Source organism: Bactrocera oleae, chromosome 2 (genome assembly GCF_042242935.1).
Source record: "Bactrocera oleae isolate idBacOlea1 chromosome 2, idBacOlea1, whole genome shotgun sequence".
Classification (NCBI taxonomy): domain Eukaryota; kingdom Metazoa; phylum Arthropoda; class Insecta; order Diptera; family Tephritidae; genus Bactrocera; species Bactrocera oleae.
Genome location: NC_091536.1, coordinates 78702431 through 78722880, shown reverse-complemented (window position 1 = coordinate 78722880; position 20450 = coordinate 78702431). Strand labels below are relative to the sequence as shown.

At 32.3% G+C, this 20450-nt stretch overlaps 2 protein-coding genes across 14 annotated transcripts in view; one reads left to right on the top strand and one right to left on the bottom strand.

Moving 5' to 3' along the window:
• LOC106614605 (ATPase H(+)-transporting accessory protein 2) overlaps positions 1-11007 on the bottom strand; it is a 74207-nt gene extending 63200 nt beyond the window's left edge. The window contains exon 1 of the mRNA XM_070105761.1: positions 10829-11007. The gene's annotated coding sequence lies outside the window, so the exon portion shown is untranslated. The remainder of the gene's footprint in view (positions 1-10828) is intronic.
• LOC106614604 (CUB and sushi domain-containing protein 3) overlaps positions 1-20450 on the top strand; it is a 100309-nt gene that overhangs the window by 74062 nt on the left and 5797 nt on the right. For 2 of the 13 annotated variants that reach the window (XM_036369419.2, XM_036369416.2), the window contains exons 5-17: positions 9242-9349; positions 10153-10330; positions 10515-10541; positions 11378-11589; positions 11691-11904; positions 12045-12262; positions 13208-13334; positions 13511-13612; positions 13684-14112; positions 14203-14606; positions 14682-14851; positions 15525-15702; positions 20020-20199. In XM_036369419.2, the coding sequence (XP_036225312.2) occupies positions 9242-9349; positions 10153-10330; positions 10515-10541; positions 11378-11589; positions 11691-11904; positions 12045-12262; positions 13208-13334; positions 13511-13612; positions 13684-14112; positions 14203-14606; positions 14682-14851; positions 15525-15702; positions 20020-20199 (2547 nt within the window). Of the gene's footprint in view, positions 1-5251; positions 5282-9241; positions 9350-10152; positions 10331-10514; positions 10542-11377; positions 11590-11690; positions 11905-12044; positions 12263-13207; positions 13335-13510; positions 13613-13683; positions 14113-14202; positions 14607-14681; positions 14852-15524; positions 15714-15784; positions 15905-17929; positions 18313-20019; positions 20200-20293; positions 20372-20450 lie in introns of those variants that run through there. The other 11 variants (XR_004977854.2, XR_011394865.1, XR_011394867.1 and 8 more) reach the window with 11 other exon arrangements.

The window sequence follows — 20450 nt, the reverse complement described above, 5'->3', positions numbered from 1 at the left end:
TCTCAAACGAATCAATATTTAATATTAAAGATTCGAATGACATAAGGCGTGAGACTCAATTCTAAGTATTGTGCGGTAATGTTATGGTCTGGGGCTGTTTCTCTGAACACGGGATTGGACCTATTTATAGAATAAATAAAATAATGGACCGGTTTGTTTTAGACTGGCCGCTGCAATCTCCCGATCTCAACCCCACTGAGAACATATAGAAAAACTGTGAAATCAGTAATCAACGGGCTATTCACCTCACTAAAACTGAGCAAAATAATAATGTATGGGTATATATAATATTTGGCATATTTGTTTGTTAAATAAGAGTTTGATATATTTATACCAGGAAAATCGTTTCCTTATATAATATAATACTAATAGGCATGAGTTTGAGTTTGAATTTTAGGCTCTACTCTGGCCTTTAGTTTCTCTTCGCTCTTAATTTTTCACATTCCTTTGTTGTGTAGCCTTCATCTCGGTGGACGACATGACATATACATGACTCGTATATATACAAACTTCGCTTCCATAAAAAATTGCCAGTGGTTGTAGCAACATCAGGTTAAATGTATAAATATAAATACATATTTAGATATATAAAAGCATATAACTCAGTGTACATCCACATAGATACAAGCGTATATGTATTAAGAAATTGAATATTTGCGACGTCTTGAATTTCGGTCATTTATGTTTCACATTTGTGTATGGAAATGTGCGTTTATATGCATGTGTATTCACCAAACAATAAACTTTTTCATTTAGTTTGACGAAAACGCCGCTAAATGACTTTTTATAGCATCAAAAAGTGAAAGTGACGAGGCGCATCAATGAGGCGGCCATCATTAGTCTTATACTTCTTGAGAAAATTTCCAACGTTTCACATCTTTTGAGAATTGCTATTTTGCCACACAAAGAAATTAACAGAATAAACAAATGAAATCACAAAAACAGGAAAACGCCGGTAAACAGGCTTTACTTATATAATATAAAGAAGAAAGCAGAAAATGCTTGTCGTATTCCTCCCTTGCGGCCATTAAAAATGCGTAACAAATTGAGAAGAATTTCTTTTTGACTAACTTCTTTTCGCTAGTTCCTTATGCCAACAAGCACATACATTCATGTGTGTGTATGTAGAAATTCTATATATATAAATAAATAAAGGTTTCCACTGTAACGCAAATCCAAAGGCGGGCGCTTTTTCAATTAATGTCACCACTGCGTATGAGCAGCATTCTCTGCATTCACTTGTGAGCAGTAATAACGAAATGCTCATTACTAAGCACTAAATTATATTAACTCTTGAAATAATAAATATTTATTCGCATTCACATAATTTTACTTTTATTTTTATTGATTTTTTTTTTGAGAAATTCTATAATTTCTGTATTGTTGTGTGAGGTTGGTGGCTTTAAATGTTTATGCTCTATTTTCCTGTTGTGCATATTTCACTCACAGAAACGGTGACGGGATGAGACACATTTTCTTCGAAAACAAAAAATTTTCATTAACAATAAAGTCACAGAGAATTAAAAAAATAATAATTGAAAGTATGGCATTGGAGCAATGGTTCGTATGAGTAATATATAACAGGATGTTTAAATTCAACAATTAATTTTATTTTAAAAACTTAAATGGTAGTGTTCGATATGCGACCAATTTGCAAATAAAAGTGAAGTTTAAGCCGGGGCGACATAAAGAGTTGTTTCAATTGTAGATTGATCAAAAAAATCCGAAAAATAAGAAAAAATGTTAACTTCGGTTGCACCGAAGCTACAATACCCCTCAATAATACAAAAGATTCCACACAATAACTTGATTTTGATAGTTCAGTTTGTACTTGTTTGACAGCTATATGTTTTAGAAGTCCGATCTTAAAAATTTCTTTAGATATTGTAGCGTAATCTGGGCCAATAATCCATGCTAAATTTTGTGAAGATATCTTGTCTAAATCAACTCAGCTCATTAGGCCAAAATTCTCTGTTCAGGGTGTACAAAACATTTTAAACCACATAAATCAAGTGTATAAATTGAGAGGTTAATCCGTCAACTTATTTAGCACACATATATTTGATAATTATTATATAACTGTGCGTTACCTTAGAGTTCAATTCAATTCAATTTTGAAATGGAGTGTGCCTTTATATTAGCGATGGCACACATAGTTTCCACATTTTTAGTTGTGATTGTATGCATCCCCCCATTCGTCAGTATACACAAATGAACAATACATTTTATTGTGGGTCTTTTTACCCGCATTTGTAGTACTTAGAAAAATGAACTAAGTTATTTATGACATGAAATTCAATTAAAAATGTGTTGTCAATTTAAAATCATTGTTGATACAATTTACTAGCATAAAGTGAAATAATAGTACGGTTCTACACATACTCATATTACGTGGCGTATAAGTAACATGTGTCCAGTATATCTAATTAAAAACTCAATTAGAAAAAGGGAAAAAGTAATAACGATTTCCTTTATAAAAAGTCTAAAAAAAAATGTAAACAATTGTAAACAAATATTACAACTCAGCAAAAGATATTGTCTAAAATGTTTGGTACAATATCCGCAATGGAGCAGTTGATTAAATTTTCTCATAGTACTTATTTTAAGCGACCCGTCGGTTTATTTGTTCGATTGTGTGATACACCCTGCAATGGTAATGAAATTAATTTTTACTGAAGTTTTGACAGCAGCAAATTGCATTTCCTTCTATTTGTCGTTTATTTTTTCGCATTTAAGCATTTTTGTCTATTAAATTTTTGGAAGGTGATCAATATCCTATAAACTTCTTTTGTTTGGTAACATAGAACATATAACACATTTAAAGAAGAAATACAGAATATATTATTCAAAATATTCAAACAGAAATGTATGTTCAATTAGCGCAGAATTGGACAAATCTTTTCCTGTTAGACCGCTAATACAATACAAAAACTTACATAATTCATTCATAAAAACCAATTGCTTTAAATGACTTTTGTCAGCATTGTATCAATTTTTTCCTCTTATATTTATAGATACAAGTAATGCGGTATAAAATTGTTTAAATATGTAATTAAATGCTTAGTATTATGAAAAATATGTATACTTACTATTTTTTAATATATTTCCATGTATGTAACGCTGTTGCATTTCGATGTGTCAACAAGCCATTAATGACAGGAAATTGCTCAATTTAAGCTTTTAATCAACTGCACAAACACCTCGGGCAAGTACGTGTCCATACGAGTACGTCGTACAGCCTCAATTCATACCTGCCAGTTATGTATTTATGAGCTTGCAAATCCCTGTTCTAAAAGTTGGTTTTATGCCAACAGGTTGTTGAGTTATGGAAAATAATACAATATAGCGAGCCGCATAGCAGCGCGATCAGCTCACGACCAGACAGCCATCACTTGTTAGCTGTGCTATGTGGTAAACACAAGTTTATAAATGTGCTTATACAGATGCTTTCCTGTTGTACACAGTTATTAACACCTTAGCCCCTTCTACCAACTCTCATTACTCAACTAATTTGTACAAGTTCATAATTTGATTTCTACGAAATATCAGACTTCGAGTCGGCGGTTTAATCATCATTCGATTATGCATTTGCCTGCGCAATTCACAAATTTTGATTTTCAAATCAACAAAACTAATTTTGTAAACACACAAGGAAATTAATAAGTAATTACGAATATTTTCGGAAAACTTATAATCCGTTTTAGCTAATTTATGCTGCTTGAGGGTACTGATTTACTATACAGTACGTACTGCAAGTTATAGTATACTCTATGTAATTGTATTGGCATAGGAAGTTTTTTTCTCTCCACTCTAAACATCGAATGTATAGTCTAGTAAATGTGATAAGACAATACTTAGCATATGGTATGAAATATCAACGTTCTTGCTTAAAAAATTTCTAAAAAAAATTAAGTTCGAATCCAAAAGATAGGACTTTGACAATAATATACATACTTTTTATACCCTGAACAGGGTCTGCTCATTTGTCGGAACGCCCGATATCGGACCACTTTTTCATATAGCTGCCATACAAACAGAACAATCGGAATCAAGTACTTGTATGGGAAACTTTTTATTTGACGAGGGATACTCACGAAATTTGGCATGTGCTATCTTCTGAGGCAACAATGTATTCTCCGAAGAAATAGTTCAGATCAGATCAGTATATCATATAGCTGCAATACAAATTGAATGATTGGAATCAAGTTCTTGTAAGGGGCCGTTGTGTTTGTGAAGGGTATTATAGCTTTGGTGCAACCAAAGTTAACGTTTTTTTTTCTTTTTTTATTCAATACGGAAATATGTATAATACTGAATATTATATTTGTAGAAATTTGTGGAAAGTTGAACTGCTCAAACAATTTTTCTTTAGAAGCGATTCGTTTGGTATAAATGTATTGATTGAGACCGTATCACAAACAATCCACTAAACGATTTAGAGGATGCACTTTTTCATATTACTTTAATAGAAGGTTACTTAAGATATCTTCTTTTGTTTAATAAAATTGAATGACATCGTAATCAGGTGCAAATTGGAAAAATAATATTCAATCACATTTATTTCTTACCTCAGGTGTTGTGTTATTTAAGAAAGAGTGTGTTTATATAGAAGTATTTACCAATTTTATGAGCCATCATTTTTCCTGCTAAATATAATCAAAAAAGGTTATAAAAGTGTATACCAAAAGATATAACATACAACATCTCCATAAAATCGGCTAAACATCTTTTGTACACTTTCGTAATTTATTCTTAATTTAGTGTATATTGGTAAGAGGTTCACTGTTACTTATACTTTCAACAATTTACCTTCTTCTTATATATTTCTAAGAATAAGTATATGTGACGTTTTAACATTAAAAAGGCAAAGATGGGACTTGCTTAATTTTTTGGCTTTGATGATATTTTGGAATTTGCTAAGAAAACATCAAGCGCGATTATCATTAGCACAAGAATTTTAAAATTTTTTTGACTTTTGAAAATGTGGTAAATTTTCTATAAAATAATAAAGTATTCTATTTCCGATTACATACTAAAATGATCAATCAATCATCAAATTCGGTGTAGAATTCATTGTCTTATTTAGACATGGGCATCATTCTCGTTTGCTAAAAGCCATTAATCATAAAATATCCGAATGACGCCAGTTATAAACAAGTTAAAATGTTTAATAAAAAATAAATAATTTGATATTTTTTAAATTGTCTATTCTATTGCACTAATATAATGTTTTTTTTCTGTTTCATTGCAGGTATGAAAAATGAATTTTCGCTAATAAATCGTAAGTTCAATTACTTATTTAGTGAACATGCTAAAATTTCAATAAATAATAGACAATGCTTAATGAAAATTTAATGCAACAAAGCAATAGAAAAGCTTAAGCATATATAAAAAAAAAATCTTCTATATCTAATATATACTTACACATACATACATTAAAAGGAAATATTTCTTCAAGGCGGGAAATTGTTACTTATACTCTTTTATGCTTATCGTTCTATGAAAGGCGAAAATTACATTTGTATACCAAGTATACTACAAAGGTATCAGCAGTTGAAAGTTTTATAAAAGAAAATTCTAAGATTACTCACATACAAAATATCCTTCTATACAAGAACACAGTTACTGCGGGGCAGATTCGGAGAGTTTCAACCATAGAAAATGGGTTTGTGACACATTGATGCGATCGATTGTGAACACGAACAGCATCCACTTTGCACATAGCTTTCGCATACCCAAATATTATTTTCATCATATCATTAGAGTGTCAGTTGTTTTGATTGATTTCATTTTACGGTCATGCAAAATTTTTTTTATTTTGGTTTGAAGTTCATCATATTCGGTGTTCATCTGACCTGTATGGCATACAAAATCACTTATGAGTGGTTGCTTTGCTTAGTACAGAGTTTAAACAATACCCATCACACCACATTTTCGTATCAGCAGTGCTTTTTCCATCATAAATAAAAATTCCTTTTTATCTACGTATGTTGTTCAAAAAAACTAAAACTTTCTTCACAAAGTAGTCTTCGGCGCACGAATACACGGATATTTTCAAGGTTGAGTCCAACTAACAAAATATATACTTATACATTCAGATGGATCCCTCTCATAAAAACGGTATAAACTTTTCAGCCCAGCTGATCGAAAATACATAGTTTTAAAGTATAATGTTTCATCAATCAGAACTGTTAAAAAAGCAAAACCAAATAAATTTAATAACAATTTACTACAGCTTTTGTTCAACCTACCTTTAACTAACTTTTGTTTATAAAGAGCAGCCAACTACGCTCGTGAGTCACATGATCAATGTATACATAGGTATAAATGAAAAGATGCTCATAAAAAAAAATAACTCCATATAATTAAGTATTCGTTGGATAAATTGTATATACCGCCATAGTTTTTATGAAAATGTGCCGACGTTTCGCTTAATGACAATTCAAGCCAAGTATAAAAATAACTTGAAATGCCGCAAACTTCTGGTAATTGTGGAAAAGTTGTCATGTCGTTAGTGTGTGGGTGTATTGTGTGTGGATGTAATGCACAACTGAGATTACAAAAAGTACAACAATAAAAGTCTGTATAAAATTTATGACCGTTAATGCGCCAAATAGTGCTTAACTCAGTCAGCGGAGGTGAATGCAAGCAGAAAAGCTTGTGAGTTCAGGATGAGCGAATGTTCTCGGACATTTGTGCGCATTAGTATGTGAAACTCGTCCGAAAAAGTTTATGTTTGTGTGACCTTATTTGCGAATTTGCATAATAACATTTTTAATAAGCGAAGTTTACTAATTTATGGATTAACTGCTGTTGAACTATGCAATCAACGATTTACTGAAAGTACATTTTGTCACAAAATATTTCGGGGTTATTTTACATTCGCCACATAAACGAGGTGTCTGTGACGAAAAACAATAATCTGCCCCATATTATCTTTGATCATACTGCTATTGTAAAAGTGTCGCTATAGAGAAAGAACATTTTCAGAACGCAAGCAACCAAAGTCTCCTGTTACATTAGTCAACAAATACCATTGTTATAAAATGCGATATAGGATAGATAAAACCCTTATTATAAAGACTATGTAACATAACCAATATATGGAGGTGGAAGTGCCAATTAATCCTCCATTTCCAAATTATATCATGTGATTTCAAAACGCAGTTTTCTCACTGAGTTTTATTAGCACAGCTTTAGTAATTTACGATATATTAGATATTAAACCTACTAAAGTACAAGAATATTATTGAATCCCGGGGACGATTTAGTTCCCACTTTTTATATGTCGGTCTGAAAATACTCGACGGCTATATTCAGCTATATTTTTCAATATACCTCCTCTAGTTCCCCCTGATAACCAAATATTGTGAATCACAATCATGAAAGAAGTATGTTACGTAAAAATTAAAGAGCTTATTAATAAATATCAAAACCTCTTCGATGGATTACCTAAAAAAAAGCAATTAAATCATGCCTTAAGCATTCTCAATCTATTTGAACAGATGCGGCGCCCATCGTAAAGGTATGATTAATCATTTTGACACATTTTTTTTTTTGCCAAGTAACTCAAGCTCTTAAACTTTTGCACTTAACACAAGTAAGCCAAAGAAGAAGATGATAAACAAGTTAAGATAGCCAGCTGAGCTTGACACTCTCTATGTGAAATAAATGATACTTAGAACGATCGGGGTATCGGGGGTTAAATAAAAACCTTTTTATGGTTTAAATCAACCAAAAATAGAATGAATTAGTCAGAATAAGTATGTAATGTTATAAATAGGTTAATAGGATAAGCTTAATTTGTATTTGTACATATTCCATAAAATTTAAAACGAATTGTTTGAAGCAATTGATGCACTATTTACTTTGTCATTAGTTTGTCAGACTCACACATACATATATAGTACTTTGATAGTTGCACATACATATTTTCAGATATATGCCAGCACTTTCCATATAAAAATATATTAACATTATATTTATTTATGCATATGACTTTATTCGATTTGATTTCCATGTGCATTTGTACACTGAAATTCGATTTATTGCAAGCAAAGGAATAGAATTTCATATTCACATTTAGATGTACGCGAAATAAGTTTGATTGCATATTATGTATGTATAGATGCTTGTATATCAAAGAACGTTGATATGAAGAAAATGCAAAATATATAGCAACATTCATAAGTTTTCACTATAGCGTGATTTGAATATCGAATATTTTTAACAAAATTTACTTCTGAGTTTTTTAAAGATATGTAAATAGCGTTAATTCCATGTTCGTACCTTAGACAAAATTAAAACATATACATTGTTTAGGTATATTAAGGGGTTATCTATGTTTAGTGTTTTGTTTTTTTTTTGGTAACGCTTTTAATTTAATAAATAAATAAAAGCAATGCACATTTACAGAATTTTATTTACTTTCATTATCGATGATTAATTTAAAAATTTTTTCTCAAATCCAATAAGCAAAAGATGTGTTATAACTATAAATGAATACAAGTACTGATTTTATTTTGATTTTTGAAAGTGCGGCGGCTTCCTAAAAGCTAGTCGGTGTTTGCAAAAAAAATGACACTTCAAAATGGCTTAAAAATCTATCTATAAAAAATCTTATTTCTTCTATCATTATCAGGCAAATAAATATATATGAGAATTTCGTGTGAAAATTTTCAGTCGATTTATCCAACCGTTTCGCCTTTAAAGTTTGCCGAATCAATTATACATTTTCGGAGAACATTTACATTTAAAAGAAAATTCAAAAGCGATGTTACGAAACTAGCAAGTGGATATAACACTTTAACATACGTTATAGCAAGTAAAACAAAAAAATTTACAATCAAGCTTTCAAAAACTTTTAAATATACTCAAATGAAAACGAAAAAACTTGGCTTATGAAATAAATCGTACAACTCTTTCAACCGAAATGTTAACAGCAAAAATATTTTTGTACACATATAGTATAATGTAAAGACCACAAAACGGTTGTTCTCAAATATCAACTAACGCGAAATAATAAAAAGTTTTCTGAAACACTGCAAATACTTATAAACACAGGACCTTTTGTTTCGAACACCCTTACATATTCTTAGCAAATATTCGCTATAATCTTCAAATATTCACTGCATTGCAATTGCAAATACTCATCATTTTACAATTTCTTTATATGTATGTGCCTATAGTCCTGCAAAAGTATGAACGTATATTTGTATTTGCTTTTTGTCTATCCCGGCAGTTGCTGCTTCTGAATTAAGAGCTAGCGGTGGTCCAAATCCGGCGGCGCATCCTTGGATACCCGTTGTGGCTTACTTGGAAAGTCTGCCGAGACCAACAAAACCGCCAAGTAGGTTGTGTTTCTTTTCAGTTGCATTTCTAAGTGTTTCTTTCGTTCCTTTCAAGTATCGATTATTAATGGATTGCAATGAACTGCCAATGAGTTTCATGTATCCTATGAATACATATCGTAGCAGATTGGTGTTTGTATGAATGTATTTAAGTTTATGTTGATTCGAAACGAAAAGTGCATGCGCGTAGAGTACGTCTAGTGCTACATATGCTGATTTACGATTTCAATTTCAAGTTATCTTGTGCCAACTCAATTGAAAATGCAAATACAAAGATAAATGAAAACAAATGGCTACTCCACCATATTAAACACTACACTCACACATCCACCAACACCTTTATTTTTTTATGAATGTGAACACACTTGCCGTTACCCAGAGGAAACAACAGACCCCTTTAACACTTATATACGATGCTGCTGATCTTAGTTGTTGTTCTTGTTATTCGTTTTGATGCTGACTGTTGTATATTGCGGCTTAGATTCTGTAGTCACGTAGCAGTTTTCTTAAGAAAGAGGTGTCTATAAGCTTACAAAACTACACTTTAACATATATGTATGTATGTATATACCATATATAATATATATACCATATGTATGTAAGAGACTTTTACTTTGTTGCATTTTATCTTCATTAAAAACTAATCTACACGAGTGAGCGTAAAAATTCTTGAGTTTGATTAACGCGTTTCCAATTTTCCATTCCACCATTTCACATACAATACATATAATATTTTTCCATTCCATTGATTACCGTTGGATTTACATTTCACTTTTGCATTTGTGCATTTTTCTTGCCACAGAATGCGACCAGACATTCGTTTCACGTATTGGCGGCCCACAGAATGGCACATTCACCGCGCCGCTGCTGCACAATCACAAGAACCATTCGCGTCAGTGCTTGTACACTTTCCTAGCAGGACCCGGGCAACGTGTCGAAGTACTTTTTACAGCGTTTAATTTAAGAGGAAGTCCACCAGAGTAAGTAATGAAGGAATGCAAAAATTTAAATGTAATTACTCGCCGCTAATTTGCATAACAGTGAATAGTTCGAATATCACTGGCAGAATCCGGACGAATTTTGGTTAAATAATTCAGATTTAATTACGAAAATGAAATGAAAATTAACTTTTAAATTATTATTTCTTTCATTTTTCATTTTCAGCGGTTCCGCCGTCGGTGAATTACCAGCGTAAGTACAAATTATTGACATTCTCTTTATTGATGTATTAAAAAGTTATTATTATATTTTGCACATCACTTATTGCTTATAGAAAACAAACTAAAACGTTTTTTGACGAAGAAAGAATACATTTTCCAACAAAGATTGGATCGCAACACAATGCTCATGCGTCAAAAGACACGTTAGCGCAGGGTTGCGCCCGTTTGTTTAAACATCTAGTACAGCTGTCTATCGAATACAGCTTTTATCTCATACAAATGTCTAGGTTCTTAAATTTTTGACAAATGATTACTTACAGTTAAGTTCAGTCCAACACTTGTAATGCATTCACTTCATTAGCAATTGCAAAACAAGTTCAATAGAAATATCAAGGTATTTAATTTCTCTACGAGAAATATAAATCAAGAATGTTCTTTTGGAGGTTTAGTATAATACATCTTAGAGGGTATGCTGTAAAACTAAATGTGTCCTGTTACTTCTGAAACCTGACTGACTAAAAGCGAGAGAAAGCATGAAATTGTAACGCTCCCAAAAGATAAGCGGTTCTTCCGAAATTTTGTTCGCGATTTCTCCTTTTTTCTCTATTTCGTTTTATCAGCAGGTGATAAAACTATGTGCAATCTTTGTGCCCCTTAGATTTCTCTGTGAAAATTGTGTAGTCATATTTGAAGTTGCGTCATGTTATATAAATACAATAATATTGCAAAAATATAAATCTAAAATCAGATCTACATTTACTCTCATACATACCCTATATGAACGATAGAAAGCATTATTCTCATTTTTTAGTACACAATTTTTAAATATCGTTAGCTACAAGACAAGAACTCTTTTGCATTTTTTAGCTGTGTTCACGAGTACATGGATATATATTCGGAAGTGCAGTCGTCAGATCCAGCTGAACTAATAAATTCACCGTTTGGCGGACGATATTGTGGTACAATACCGCCGCGACGACGTATCTCCATGTATCGAGCTATAGCCATCTCATTTTTTACCAATAAAAATGTATCAACACCCGATTTATTCGAAGGAACTTATAGATTTATAAATGCATGTGAGTACTTTCGGTTAAAATTAAACAATATGCAAGCATATGCATACCGTAAACTAATTAAACTGTTTAATAAAATGTATTATAATTGTTCGTTCTCTCAGCTGAATATGAAATTGGTATACCAATAGCGGGTTCACCATGTTCCTACACCATTACGCCTAGCATGAGTATAAATAAAACTGGGGCACTAATATCGCCAACCTATCCGGGTGCCTATCCAAAGGATATGTCATGTACATATCAATTCCTCGGCGAATCGAATCAAAGAGTTAGATTAGAATTTCGAGATTTTGATCTATTTTTTGGTGGACCACAGTGAGTACCTCTGAATGCTGAACAAACTAATTTAGTTACAAACATGCATATGCAGCATTAGCGCTCCATTATGCTCATTGTATGTATGTTTGTATACTGAATTGGGTAATGCTAATTGAAACTGTCTGTCTACTCAACAGCTGCCCATTTGACTATGTCAAAGTGTATGATGGTCCCGATAATTCGTCAGCATTAATTGGTACATATTGCGGACAGCAAAGGAATTTAGTTTTATACTCAAGCGAATCGAGCCTTTTTGTTCATTTTTATACATTGCCAAGAACAGCGAATACACAAAATCGTGGCTTTAAAGGAATTTATGAATTTAGCGAAAGTTTTGTTAAATTAGATTTTATACGTAAGTAATTCGTAACCATTAATGTTCGTCAAACTGTAAAGCGCACCTAAACTTGCATAATTTTTGGTTTGTTGATAAGATTGTGGATGATTACGAGATTAAAAATAGGATTAGTTTGAAGAAGTCTTCAACATTTAGCAATTGTGTAATCGATTTAGAACGGTAATAGATAATTAACTACAGTCTAGTTGACTTTTTTAATATAATGGTATTATTACTTCATATAAAAGTCTATCAGTCACCAGTATGGAATGACCAAATAATCAGAAAATGCTGCTTTTAGTATTGAATACAGTTAGGAATTTCCAAAAGATAAAAGAGCTTTATATCTTTTTTTCAAAAATTTCTTAAGAAAATTATCGTTGTCCCGAAAAAACTTCTATCTTTTACAGTCAATTCATCTGTTAAATCACAGGAAAGTATTTCCATATTTTCAACTCAATTATTTACTTGCATTGCGAGCAGATGCATTACGTTCCAAAATAAACTGCAGTAACTTGAAGAAAACATTCAAATATAATAATATTACATATAAGCATGTTTCTTTCGAGTTACTGCATCTCTACACACAATTTTAAACAAATCAGAGTACTTTGATACGAGAACATTTTTAGCTGACTGTATGTGATTGTAGATCATGCGCAAGCAACGTAGATTTTTGGTGCATTTGAGTATCCACAAAGAACCTATTACTAACACTACCTATATTTGCTTTAATTAGAAATTACTCAATATATTAAATTTATATAAAAATCGTACAACAATTTATTGGATCTCAATTATATACCTAATAACTGATCTCTCTTCCACTTTGTTTCCAAAATTCCCCTAATCACCTTTTCTCACTAATAACTACACTAAAATGCAACAACAATGCTTCGCTCGTCAAAAAATCTAATCGGCATATATTACGAAACAACTACAAACAAAATTATGAAAAATTAGGTGAAAATGATGGCATTCACATACGTGGCTCCGAATGTGATCAAAAGATATTATCGAGAAAGGAATCAACGGGTTTTGTGCTCTCACCAAATTATCCCTATCCATATATACCGAAAACTGTTTGTAGGTAAGTACCAATGAACGACTATTATTTTATAACTAAAAGTATTTATATTATATTATCGCAATATATTATCTTAAAAAGTATAGCTGAGAATATTAAACCCATGTCGTTTGAACTTTAGGCTTTCTATCTTGATTAAACTGCAGTAAAACAAATTTTATTTCTCCTCACACCACAAGGTACTTTATTTACGGCATGCAAGATGCTCAGCATCTGGAACGTGTACGTCTGGAGTTCTCAGCTTTCAACATACCCAAGGTAGAGCACAAGGATAAAAGCGAGTAAGTAACTAGATAGGTTAAAGTAAACTCAACGCCTACCACTCAACAGTAAAAATTTTTCATATCCATAGATCCAATTGCACAGACGGTTATCTTAAAATCTATCTGAAGGGTCAGGAAACGGCCGATGCCTATGACAAATTTGATTATGAGTTATGTGGCAATGAAACGCAACGAGTTCTTAGCGATGGACCACGCTTGGCAATGGTATTCAGTTCGGGTGAGCTACAGGGTCGCGGTTTCAAGGGTAAATACATCTTTGAAACTGAATATAAAATACCTGGTACAGCTGCACCCGATGGCACGTGTAGCTTCACATATGTGAGCAGTTCAAAGAAACGTGGCGAACTAAACAGTCCTCGCTATCCATCCAACTACCCATCGGACACGAATTGTTCGTATCTATTTCTAGGTGAACCGAATGAGCAGGTCACGATCGTTTTCGATCATTTTAAAGTTAAAGCGGATGGTAACTCAAATGCAACGGCTGGAGCTTATGGGTAAAGGATAGCGTTTTACTTAATTTAACTTAATTTCAAAGCCCTCAACTAATATTCTTCAATACTATTATACATTCTATGTCTATGCAGTTCTAGCGCTTGCTTTGAAGACTGGCTGGAAATGTATGTTGTTTATCGTGATAACAACGATCGTTTTCTTGGTCGCTACTGTGGTTTGACAGCACCCGGCCCCGTTGAGAGCCCAAGGGGTGCGGTGGGTCTGCGCATCACATTGCATACGGATCAAGAGAACGTAGCTAGTGGTTTCAAAGCGCGCTACTTTTTCGAATCTCCTCGCACCGATGTGGCTGAATGCGGTGGCAACTTCTCAGGTCAGGACTCGGGTATTATCACTTCTCCCAACTACCCAGCAGGTTATAAGGCACCCAGTCGTGGTATGGCTTCGATGGCATGCAATTGGATAATGACAGCACGGCCGGGTTATAAGTTATCAATTAATTTTGAGCACTTCTCCATCGAAGGCGATCCAGCAAGTGAGTAACAAGAGCGCTGTTCTAAATATAGTCTTCACTGCTATAAATCTGCTTCGTTTATATCATTGACAACAGATCGTGGCTGTCCTGCTGCTGTTTTGCGACTTTGGGTCAATGTCGATTCTGATCAACCGCCATTGGAATTGTGTGGTGAAAAGCCACTTATCGAACAGTGGTATTATATTTCTACTGGACAAACTGCTCGTATCAGTTTCACAACCAGCGACAAAACCGTTGGTGCTCCGGTAAGTAAATTTAAATTATAGAATTTTCATTTGTCGACGTATCTTACAGTTTGCTTTTTTATACCCTGAACATTGTATATTAAGTTTGTCACGATATTTGTAACACCCAGAAGGAAACTCTGAAGGCCCTATAAAATATATACATATATATGATCAACGTAACGCGCTGATATGATGTAGCCATGTCCGTCTGTGTGTATATACGAGAGCTAGTCTGTCAGATTTTGAGATATCGCTCTGAAAATTTGCACACGTTCTTTTCTCCCCAAGAAGCTGCTCATTGGCTGAAACCACCGATATCGGACCACTACATCATACTTGTATATCTGGAACACAAATTAAACGATCAATTACTTGACAAGAAATCTTCACGATTATGTTCTAAGGCACTGCAATAATACAATATTTAAGAAAATTTTCTAGATCGGACTACTATAGCATAAAGCTGCCATGCAAACTGAACAATGACAATCAAATTATTATATGGAAACCTTTTTTTTTATATGTGAAGGATATTTTAGCTCCAGTGGAAACGAAGTTAACGTTTATTTTTGTTTTTTCCTTCGTTAGCCACTCTAATAACTTAACGTTACTTCAACATAATTATATGTTGATTGAAGTTCTTCAAATTAAATAGATATTTTTATAATTATTTGAATTCGCTGTTTTGCAGGGCTTCCGCATTGTATGGACTGAAATACAAGACTCTGGTCCTGGACCACCGTCCATTGGACTGCTTTGTGAATCAACATACCACTTCCAATGCGATGTGGGCTACTGCATTTCCGACAAACTACGTTGCGATGGCGTCAAAAACTGTGGTCCCGGTGATGATAGTGACGAATTGCACTGTGAGTCGTGAGTGAGTCGAACGGTTCAGTTCATTTTTTTCTTATTTACTTTTATTTAATTTTAAGTTTTCTTCTTCTTAAGTTTGCAATTTCAGTTGATTTCCGACCAATGATTCGGTACTTAACAAGACAGATGGAAATTAATGGATTTTGTTCAAATATATTCATTTCGAAATACAACTAATTTCATAACTGTAGTATAGTATGCATTTTTACTATTAAAATTACTAATAAGAAACTTTATAAAAATTAAATATTAAAAATATAATATTTTCAAAACTCAGTTTTTAACATACATTTTCAAAAGTAATTTAATAAAGTCCTTTCGAATTGTTTTCACATACTCAAAATTTAACTGTTTTCATATTCAAATGAATACTGTTACATACATATACTACATTTTTCGAATGCATAAGAAATCAAACGAAATTATATCTAAATAAACCTCTCTACTTATATTATAACACATATATATTTAATTGAACTAAACTTCCCCTTATTTTCCACCTGCGTTCTTTTACTCTCCTAAAGTGGAAATATTTTTTTAATATCTATATAATTTCACTTTACTTTTAGCTAAGTTCGTATTTATTAAATTGTTTCACAATCAAACTTGAACCTGACGACACAATTTAAATATGCTAAAATAGTTTTCTGCCTTATAAATAACAATATTAAATCTTAATCTATAAATATTACTTACAATACATTGCTTATAGACTAAACAGATGTTAATGAATTGTTCATCAACAATAATCGTAAACAACTTAAATACTTTATTTAAATATAAACAATAAAGATCATTAAAATGGTTCATAAAGAAACGAATGAATATTTATAGCGTGCTAGATACAAAAAGAGACATGGAACAAGTCATTAATTTAACATCATGCATCGAAGAATGAATTTGAGTCCGACCACATAACCTAACAATCTATGCTTAATGCTTGAAAGAAAACTGGTTGAACAAAAATGAGAAATAAATAAAGTGCCACATGTCATTTTTGTATTTAGTTTGTTATATGGGTCTAAACAAATCTTTATACACTGAACTTGCATATTCGCACTGCACTTTTATAAAAAAATTTTGAAGCATTTTTCACGAAATTACATTATTAATTATGTATACTTCATCACTTGTCCATGTACATAAATATACATAAGTTTGGTTATTGTCCATCTATCATAAAATTTAAGCTTTTAGAGCAGTTTCCTACCATGAATGGCTTGAATGATATATAACAGTAAAAATTTGTATTATAAATAACTTTATATTTATTGCTCTGCCAAAGAAAGAAGCGCAACGCAATTGCGGATGCGTTAAAAATAGTATATCTTTGAACAGCTGGTATAGTTTTGTTCGACTAGCTACCTCTAAGTTTGGAAGTTTGGAAATTAACTTCCAAGCAAAGTAAAATCCCTAATGAAATTTGTCAAGTTGTCGATAAACATGAAAAGGGTGCGAGATATTTCGAAAACTAATTTACTTCGTACTTTCTTTTTTGCTCAGTCAATCTTTTAAGCTTTTTCCACTGAGGATACCGGCTACTTCACAGAAAATACTATTACTTTAGTACCAATTGATACGTATATGTCATTGTGTAGTTGCTTGATTTCTTTTAAATCTAAATACATGATTGTTTTAGGGACATTTTTATAAACAATGGAAAGAATGAAATTTACCTCCAAAATTAGATCTTAAAGATTAATTCTTATTTATTGATATAAGTAGGGTAGGCATATTTGTACTGTTCGAAATACAAATGTCACCTCATAGTAGATAAGCGCCTTTAAATAGACCACTTAACTGGTGAATTATTGAGGGCTGTTGAGAAAAATATAAGGATGTAAAGACTAGTACAATTACAAAAATTTATTTACGAGTATGTATGTGTGTTTGTAAACTCATAGTCAATTTAATCGAATTTTATCAGTCCAAATAAATCTTCCGTCTATATTTTACTTCAAGATTTATTCACAAAACCATTGTTTCTATTCTTTTTACCCATTTTCTCTTCTATCACTCGCTCATGCTGGTCTTCTTCAAACTCATCAATTGAATAATTCCTTTTCATTCTCATCTTTGTGTCTTTCTATTTCAATTTTCAAATTAAACCAAAATAAACCATTTTCAATTGTTTGTTGTGTGCTACTTGCTTCTTCCTCTTCTTCTTTTTATTAACTTTTCTTTCTCTCTTTAACGCCTTCCTCATACTAATACGCCCAGGCGACGGAAATACACCTCTGATGCCATCATTAATACAACTTATTGGTTTAGCAATTGGCGTGGCGCGATTCTTACAATTTTAAATACGTACTTTTAAGAGTCAAATCAAAAAGATTTAGAAAAAAAATAAAATCTAACGTATACTTGCATTGTTCTCAACATAAAAAGAAAGTAGAAATTGTCTAATCGCAATTATTTTTTTTTGAACGTGTATAAATTGCTAAATCAACTCAAGCGAAAACTTGATCCTTTAACAACTACACTTGGCTGATAAGGCGCGCCCAAAGCCACATTAAATTTAGCGTATGCAATTGTTGCAATTACAAAACTCTAAACTAAAACATTTTTCGCATACAAATAAGTCATCTCTGATTCAGAAACACGTGAGTCTTTTCAAATACTAACAACTTTACAACAAATCTTAACTCTTAACTCTTTTTGCTACATAGTTTTATAACATGCTTACACACTAATTTCTGTAACGAATACTATGGATATTATTCATATACACTTTATGTACATACAAACATGTTGACATAAACTCGTTAGTACTCGCTAGCAAATGGCACTCTATAGACCACCCCATACAACCCATACAACCTATACAGCCCTCACTCAACATAAACTCGCACTCACACAAACTCGCTCCTCTCACGTTATGCAACGCTATATAGTTGTGCGTAATATGACGCCATAAAAGCTTAAACCAAAAAAATTTAGAATTGCATAAACAATTAGGTGTTTTAGAATAGAAATATTGCTTAAACTGCCTTCCTAAGTTTTCGATAATTCACGTAAAAAACGCTTAAATAGCCGACAATTCTCTACGTACTCGAAATTCATTCAAAAAGCTTTGTTTTATTTGGACTTATTATTTTATAGGCAACTTTCTACGACCTCAGCACTGTTTAAGTTAATTTTGTTTTAAATAATTTGTGCTCGACAAATAATACGGCAGTAAACTAAAAAAAAAAAACAGTTCAACTCATCTAACACTGCTGTTTTTTGAGAGCTCTTTTGGTACGAGTTTAGCACTGACAGGCTTTATTGTTTCTTTAACTATTTCGATGTTGTCGTCTTTAATAGAAGTAGATGGACGACTCTCTCGCAAGAGGCAAGTTTTCGATGACTTCACAAGCTTCTCTCAATGCTTTATGCCACTAAAATACATGTGTTCGTAATAAAGTAGTTTCCACAAAACACCTCTGCAACATTTTCACTGATTCTGTATCCGTGATTACACTTGAAACACATAATTTCAAGCAAAGTCATTGTTCATCAGATGGTACTTTTGCTTTTACTGGATCAAAAAAATATTAACAAGTTTTTATTTTAAAAAAATATTGTACTTACGGACATCGAGAACCTGACCTAAATCTATGGGTTGATATTAAGGTAGCGATTCTTTTATTAATAACTTTCTGTGTTTTTTCACTTTATTATTCTATGTTTTTGCACACGATTGTAATCGCCATTTCATAATACTTTCGACTCAAAAAAATCGCATGTATTCAGTTCTAGTCGTTGGTTCAGTTTCAAGTAAGAAAAGAAGTATGTATGTATGTATGTTCGAGCCACAAATATTTGCACAGCATGCACATAACCCATCGAGAAATTTAATTACTCTTTTGTCAACGTATTCATTAGATAATGATTCCTCATATTCGATAAACATTTTCGAAAAAGTTTCCCCACTTGACATTTTCCATCTGCCAATTTTATCGGTAAAACATTGAAACTCTATCTAAATACAAAACTAATCCACAAATTTAATTTTGGAGCTTATAAAAGCAGAATAAATGAAAGTATGTACATGCACATCTAAGTATGTATGTTATTATCTCTATATATTTAAACACAAACAGCCCTAAATATGAGTTATTCTAAATACAAATACGATATTTATTGATATTAAAATATTAAGAAATATTTCATAACAATTTATGGCAGTTCACTAACAAGTTAAAATTTTCTTACTCTGTCTTTTCTGAAAACAAAAATCGCGTGCAACAAAATCTTTGACGAAACCTTTTGGACTTTCGTCGTCGTTTTTGTGTGTTTATGAATAATATGAATATGCATGCAAAAAGGTACCACACAAGCGCCCGAGGAGGATCACGGCGTTCTAATTATAATAACACTAATCGTCGTCTCGTTCCTAATCTGTCTCCTATGCACACTCTGTCACTCCAAAAGAAAACGTAGAGCGCATGTGCGCCAACTGGGCCTGCACCGCAATGCGCATTACGATTCACAAACCAGCGCAACTGGTAAGTTCGGCTCATGCTCGTGCTGCGAATAATATCCGTTTTGATGTCTTACTTAATTTCAAAACCGTTAATTTTGTTATTTTTGTATTTTCAGTTTTTAAAAAATTTTAGTCAATCTGAACATCATATTTACACATTTTCTTGTTTAAGAATTTTGACACATTAACAGGTAATGCCCGAAACTTAAAGCCTCCTTTGAGATTTCGACCAGTATATATTATTGTCCAACAGAACGCTACAATCTTCGAATA